Source organism: Cannabis sativa, chromosome X (genome assembly GCF_029168945.1).
Source record: "Cannabis sativa cultivar Pink pepper isolate KNU-18-1 chromosome X, ASM2916894v1, whole genome shotgun sequence".
NCBI classification, from domain to species: Eukaryota; Viridiplantae; Streptophyta; class Magnoliopsida; order Rosales; family Cannabaceae; genus Cannabis; species Cannabis sativa.
In genome coordinates this window covers 47,937,985-47,945,478 of record NC_083610.1, presented here as the reverse complement: position 1 = coordinate 47,945,478, position 7,494 = coordinate 47,937,985, and the positions used below count along the sequence as shown (strand labels likewise).

Sequence of the window (7,494 nt, the reverse complement as noted above, 5' to 3'; positions counted from 1 at the left end):
CGCACGATTGGTTAGCGATATGAGATCTAATACTTAATTAAACTTATAGCCGTATAACACCAAGAAATGTATTAGACACCAATAGTCCCTTTTAGCAATTATGTCATTATCATGGGCCATTTGTGCAAATATACGCAAGCAAGCTGGCAGCTGATGATAAAAGAAAGGGTTTTTAACGTATATCGTTGATGCCTAAAACGACTTGTCGTATGAGAAGAAACGACCCGTGATTTTTCTTCCTTCGGTAATCCAAGTATGGCTGGATAACAGTTTGGTACTTTTGAGTCTTGACTTTGAGTAGAGACAAGAGAGAGAGTAGTAAACTAGTGAGTGACGGTCTCCTCTAATTCCGGCTAGGGTTTGCGAGTATCAGATTTCACCTATCCCCCAAATGGAGACCTCTCTTAGATATGCTGCAGATTCCAAACCAGCTTTGAGAATCCATGCTAAGCAGAAGTTTCTCATCGACCCCAAAACCCATCTACAGGTACACTACTATTTCTCTTCTTGCTACTCTTGCCTAAGCTTGGATGGACTGTTCAGTATGATTTGATGATAACCCTGTTACACCAAAGCTTCAGTATTTTACACATGACTAATCATGTATAGATTTCGTTGTGTTTTTACTAATTTATTTCTGTCCCCTTATTCATTTACTTTTGTATACACCCATACCATTTTGAAATTGAGACACAAACTTTGGAATTCGCTCAATTAGCTAAAATTCCGAATAAGGGAGTCCGTTATTTTTATTAGAGATTAGGAAATCAGTTTTGGAACTCATCTACCTGTAATCTGGTGTACGCATGCTTTGTTTATAATCCTGTAACACTAACACTTTGGCTAGTTTACCCATGGCTCCTGGCCAATCCTTTAGGGTTGTTGTTGTTATGTTTTGACTATTTTGGATCTTAAGGGTTCGTTTGGTACAAAATATTACATAGTATTATATTGAATTGTATTTTATATCTTATTTTTATGTAATGTGGTATTAATTTTTATCGACATAATTATATAATATTTTTATATAAATTAAAATTTAACATAATATTATGTAAAAATATGATGATGTACAATATAATTTAATATAATACAATACAATATGAACTAATATGGTGTACTAAACAAGTCCTAAAAGGGAAATAGAAAATGAGGTGTGTATCCCTTTCGCTTCTCTCATATTCATTCACTTATGTGTTACTCATTTGAGACAATTGAGAATGAGGAATCGATATTTTCTTTAGGGATTAGTAAACCTGCCCTAGCTTCTTAGCATAGTAATAACTTCATCTATGTGAATATGGCTGTTGAAGTACATTTGATTTTTCAACTGGCACAGACCTGTTTAACCCCTTATTTTCTTCCTCATTCTGTTTTAGTTTCATGGAGAGCTTGATACCCGACTTGGAGTTCTGAGCCATTTCAGTGCGTTGTTGAGACGCTTCTATCCAGATGTATGCTCTCAATTTTGGTTGCTGAGCATTGTTTATCTAATTGTCATTTTCATTATCTATCTGAGATATGTAGTACTAAGTAAAGGTTTTCAATTTTAGTTCTCAGCAAGTTTTGGAGGAGGAATGAAATACGATAAGCGCGAGAAAGTACGGTATGTTGTTCGTGGTAAGAAGTCATTCCCTGTGACAACTAATGGCGAAGTTAGGTTTAATGTTAAGGGACGCTGTGACTTTGACAAAGAATTCAAAGAGGTTTGTATGAGCTCTGAGCTTTGAATTTGGTTACATACTTTATAAGACACAACGACAGTGGATAACATAGTTTGTTCTTATTCCAATTGGTACTAATATTCTGGCAGAAGAGGTCAACAGGAGCTGCTGAATTGTCTTGGGCCATTTTGAACTTTCAGAAGGAGCAAGATGTTAGGATCAAATTTGGTTATGAAGTGCTTGAGCAGGTATGTACTGTTTATCTAACTTGTATTTGTTGTAGACTTTCATATGGCGCTCCAGCTTTAGATCATTGAGAATCTGAAATTGTTGAGTATGTTTGATCCTGGCACCCGAAAAAAATTATTCTGCCATTAATCTCTTGGGATGGAAGATTTGTTTTTTTTTACCTTTTCATTTCATCTTTCTGGAAGAGATATTAAAAACCATGATATACTTTATTACTTTTTTTTTGTGGATTTTAGGATAATAATTTTTTTGTTTCTTTTATTTTCAGCTTCCATATTTCCAGATAAGGGAAAACAATTGGACATTCAATGCTGATGGTAATGGAAAATGGAACGTGAGATATGATTTGTGAGACACATAAGTTTCACATAATTTTTGAAGGTTAGAGACTGAGATGTATTAATGGAACCCCTATTCTTGTGCATTTTCTATTACAATGAACTAACTGCTCCCAAGCAGAAACATATTAGCTATAGCTGTTAATGAAATGGCAACATTTAGCAGATTTCTTCTAGCTTTAGCTCTCTCTCTCTCTCTCTCTCTCTCTCTCTCTCTCTCTCTCTCTCTCTTTATACTGGAAACATGAATGTTACTCCTTGGATTCCTATATTTCTAAATTCACATTTTTGCATCTAAAGAAGTTGGGTCACAAGAATTTGATTTGGGTGCATGAAGAGTCCATGTTTCATTCTTTTGCGTCTGGGAGCAGTGTTGTTTGTGTTTTGAGTGTTTAAGAAAGAAATTAATCTATTAGCAACTCTGGTAGGTAAACAAAGTGTGTGTGTGTCTGTATGTGTGTGTGTGTGAGAGAGAGAGAGAGAGAGAGAGAGAGAGAGAGAGAGAGAGAGAGAGAGAGAGAGAGAGAGAGAGAGAGAGAGAGAGAGAGAGAGAGAGAGAGAGAGGAAGTTGTAGAGTTGGTGGTAGAGAGAAAGTAGTATTTGGTGGTTGGGTTTGGATAAGATACATGTCTTAGATGTGAAGATATACCATATTATACATTGTTTACTTGTAGAATTGATACTTAATAAAGTAGTTGAGTCAAATTAGAAGTGGGTATCTTCTATTAATCTTCTTTCTGACTAGTAGTGACAATAATATAATACATAAATGCTGCTGGTTGTTTCATTCCTGGACAAACAAGGCTTAATTTAGTATGGAGAATTTTAATTTTTCTTTAATACAGAAGAGTGTGTTTGACAAAATAGACATTTTTGTTTTGTTTTAATATATTATTTTGCAAAATGACTTTGCCAGACCTATGAAATACATATACGAGAGTATTATGTACCTACTTTTTGCAAAAATATCATTTAGAAACGGAGGCTCAACAAAAGGATAAAATTTCTTACACAAAGTAACATTCTTAACATACTCAACACTTGTCGGAAGATATCATATATATATATAATCAGTGGGGATGTACTGAATCATGGTGTGAAAAGCTACTTTGTATATAATAGAATGTAATTTTAAAAAGAAAATGTAAAAAGGTTAATTTTCATAAATTATTCGTGTAACAGCAACAAAAGTGGTGACAAAGACGAAAAGAAAAAGAAGCAAGTGTATCCTTTTGGGGGAGGGAAAAAAGGCAATGCAATTGTGGAGTGAATCGAATCTAATAACACAATAAGATATTTAATATTAAATGGATCTCATCTCATTCTCTATTCTCAATTCTCATCCTCCCAACTCCCCAAGTCCTATCTATCCTATGTTATTTCATTATTTGTAACTAAACTACGAACAAGTAGCAGAGAGGGGCTTGTCTCATATCTGTCACTTTTCAGAGTAATATTTTTTTGGGGCCAAAAATCTGGCTTCGGTGCCGCGTGCAGCATCTAGTAACACGTGGCGAGTGATGATTGGCCGTAGATCCGAGTCCGACAAACCTCTTTTTGTCATTGCTTTACTTTTCTGCCTTTCTCTACTTTTCTGTAATAAACCTTGGATAAGAAACAAATATCATTATAAATAAAATAAAAAGGATATTATTGTTTATTAGTATTAATAATAATGCCAAATACTTAAATAAATAAGATAAATTTGATTACAAAATAAAAAAATAGAATAGGAATGGAAATGGTAATATGAATAGGAATAGAATTTCTATTCTTTTATTTGGTAAAGAAGATGAAAATAGATAAGTATTTACATCAGAGAATTATATGTGACTATTTATATAAAATTTTATATTTTATTTTATTTTATTTGTAAGGGAAATTTCATTTTTTATTAAATATTTATAATGTATTATTTTTTTTTCTTTATTTTGCAGGTGTTCTATTAATGGATCGAAAGTGACAACTCTCAGTTTTGAAGTTTTCTTTTCTGATATTATGGTTTTATTGTCTAGTTCTCCTGGGGTATCTCTGCATGCTTTTAGGATAGACAATGAACTGTTATATATGGAAGAAAATTCTCCTCTAATTGTGTAACTTTGTTTGTTACCTTTGTTATTTTAACCTGTATCGGTTTCCCTTCAAAAAAAAAATAACTGAATAAGAATTCTGATGTTTGATATAATATAGAATGAAATGAAATTTTTATTATTTTGACCAAAATATCCTTTACACTTTTAAAATAATTTTTGTTTTATAAAATTATGGTACAAATAAAAATAATATATATTTATGTATAACTCTCAAATTGTATTTTTAAGATTTAATTATTAAATAATAAAAAATATATAAATATTTAATTTAATAGTCTATTTTATATTAAATATTTAAGTATTAACATAAATGTTATTCATATAATTTAATCATCACACATCGTCTATCTATATAATTATAATAATAATATTGCTTTTTCTATAATTCTGTACAAAAAAGATATAGTAGCATATTATTGTAATATTAAATGTTGTAGATATATGTTTTAAAATAAAAAGAATGTTATCCATACAATTATATCTTTAATTATTTATTTATGAGAAGGGTAGATAAGGATAAATAATTTTTGGTTGGTATGGAATGACTTTTTAAGTTATTTTATTTCGAAAAAAGTATATTTATTATTTTTTTTTTGAGAATAAACGTCTATTAATAATAAAAGAAACTAGACCTCGTGGTCATTACACAATATGTCTTTTGGAATTTGAGAAATAGTTAAGCAACCAAACCGATTGTGGGTGAAGACCCACTTAGCCACATTATTGGCAACAAAATTACAAGTTTTAGGAATACAAGTTCTAGTAATTTCTTAGTTTACATGAATTACAATTTCTATTGGAATGAGTTTTTCAATGACAATAAACAAACCAAACATTTGAATGATCATTCTTTAGGAATAGTAATTCTATTTTTACACTCATTCATGTAAACCAAATACTACCAGAAAGAGAAAGGGAGTGAAAGAAATCCTAGTACTATGAGCATCTCCAATGGAGGTTGCCCATTGAAGTGGTAATGTGGTTCAATTTTTAAGACTAATTCTATACGAAGTGTTGCTCAATATAGACAATAATTATAAAATATTATTTTTATTAGAATAAAATTATTTGTTTACCTAAAAAACTATTAATTCAATATGATGTGGTTAATAAGAGTTTAATTTAAAAAAAAAAAAAAATGATGTGGAACCATCATGAGCAACTTTTAAAATTATCAACTATTAAAAATAAAAATATATATATATTTTAAGATAATATATGTATTTTAATAACTTTAAATATTGCTCATTAGAGATGCTCTTAGAGTAATAATTCCCCACGGCCTTGACCTTTGCCTCAGTCATGACAATAGTATGGGTCACTCACACTTTCTATGCTCTCAACAACTCAAACTAATATATTATTCTATATTTTTAATGTTTTACAATTTATTTATGCAAACAAAACTTATTATTATGGATAATTTTTTAAAATACTCTTCTTTTATATTTTATTTATAATTTTATGGCCTAAAAATTTTAATTATAAAAATATATTTGTAAAGTTTAAAATTACAATAATATACTTGCTCAGAAAAAGTAAAAATACAATTAAAAAACAACAATAAATTAATCTCACGACAACTATAAATAAACTATAAAAAAAAAACAAAAAATAATCTGAAAAAAATCTTGTGATAACTATAATACAACTATAAATAAATTATAAAAATTAAAAAATAGTTTATTAATTTTACTAAAGATGTATTTTTGTAAATAAAAAAATTCAAAGAGTAAAAATAAAATTTTTCTTGTATTGATATATTTTTTATATATATTTTTTAATTTATTGTTTATTATGTAAAATTTTCTATTATTATTATTATATGATAGAACAACTGTTCCATTTTGTTTGTTTCTAATTTCTAAATAAAATATCAAACATCATTTTATTGAAGATATGTAATACATGAAAATGAAAGGAATATTTTCTATTTAAGCCAAAGGAGTTCCTTGTCAAGTTTTACACAATAATTTTATTATCAATTATATGAATTAGGGATATTCTTATAAATTGACATCTATATTTATAAAAAAATTTATAATGTATTTTTGAAAGGGGTACACTGGTACATTTTTATCTATTTCGTTAACTAGAAAAAAAAAATTAGTTTGAATTTTTTTATGATTGTATATGTTGTAGTTATTTAAGACATTATACAAAATTTTAAAAAATTTAATACGCCAAAAATATGATTCAAAAAAATTTATTACATGCCTGATTTTTTTTATTTTATACGTGTATGAAATAAATATTTTGAACATTAAATTCTATATTATAAATTATTCTAAATTCTTTAAAAATTTTACAAAATATCTTAAATAAGTTATAAAAAAAATAAACTAAAAATTCATCAATACCGATATATATATCTATTTATATATATATCAACAAATTTGTATTAAAAAGTAGATAATTTGTCCAAGTTATTAATTATTAGTCCCTTATTTTTAGGCATGTAAACACGGTGGGGGCGAGAACAAGAATGCTGCGCCAAGGGACATGAAATTTTCATGAGTTGTTGAGATCAGGTGCTTTAACCAATACGTATTTTTCTTAAAAAAAAAAAAAAAAAAAAAATTATTTAATATGACATAATAAAATAATAAAAATAATATACATTTTAAACAAAATTATAATACTAAGTTTAAAAATAAAGTAAAATATAAATAAAGGGATGGTCTTATCCTTATGCTCCAGTTTTCATGCCCTAAATTAAAAAAGAGAAAATTATAGTGTATATTTATTTTATTTATTTTAATTTTTGTTTTTATTTTTATATTTTTAAGATATATTCACATTTATATTATATTCTAGACTTAGACTTAAGTAGATGGTGAGGATATATTAGACAACTCACCCACAAAAGTGATATATTTTAATAAAATATAATTTAATAGATATAAAAAAAAAAAGATATTTCTCACTTTATCTCAAATTAAAAAGACAATCCTACTTATTTTGTTTGAAGAACGTTGTAAATTAATTTATACATAAATAAACTAAACTAAATTACACCTAAACAATATTATTATTATTATTATTTTGAGAGAACAATATTATTATCTTTCCGAACAAAAAATATATTTTGTAGAATTCTTTACTAAGATATTACATTTGCTTTTACTAGTAGGAATGTCTCTGTTGTTA

At 27.8% G+C, this 7,494-nt stretch overlaps 1 protein-coding gene across 1 annotated transcript; it reads left to right on the top strand.

Moving 5' to 3' along the window:
• The first annotated feature begins 204 nt into the window (after positions 1–204).
• On the top strand, positions 205–2,418 carry LOC115711897 (outer envelope pore protein 21A, chloroplastic). The gene is made up of 5 exons (XM_061107254.1): positions 205–487; positions 1,380–1,454; positions 1,554–1,706; positions 1,814–1,912; positions 2,182–2,418. Exons 1-5 carry the CDS (start codon positions 392–394, stop codon positions 2,263–2,265), a joined length of 507 nt encoding a protein of 168 aa, XP_060963237.1. The 5' UTR covers positions 205–391; the 3' UTR covers positions 2,266–2,418.
• Positions 2,419–7,494: the final 5,076 nt, after the last annotated feature.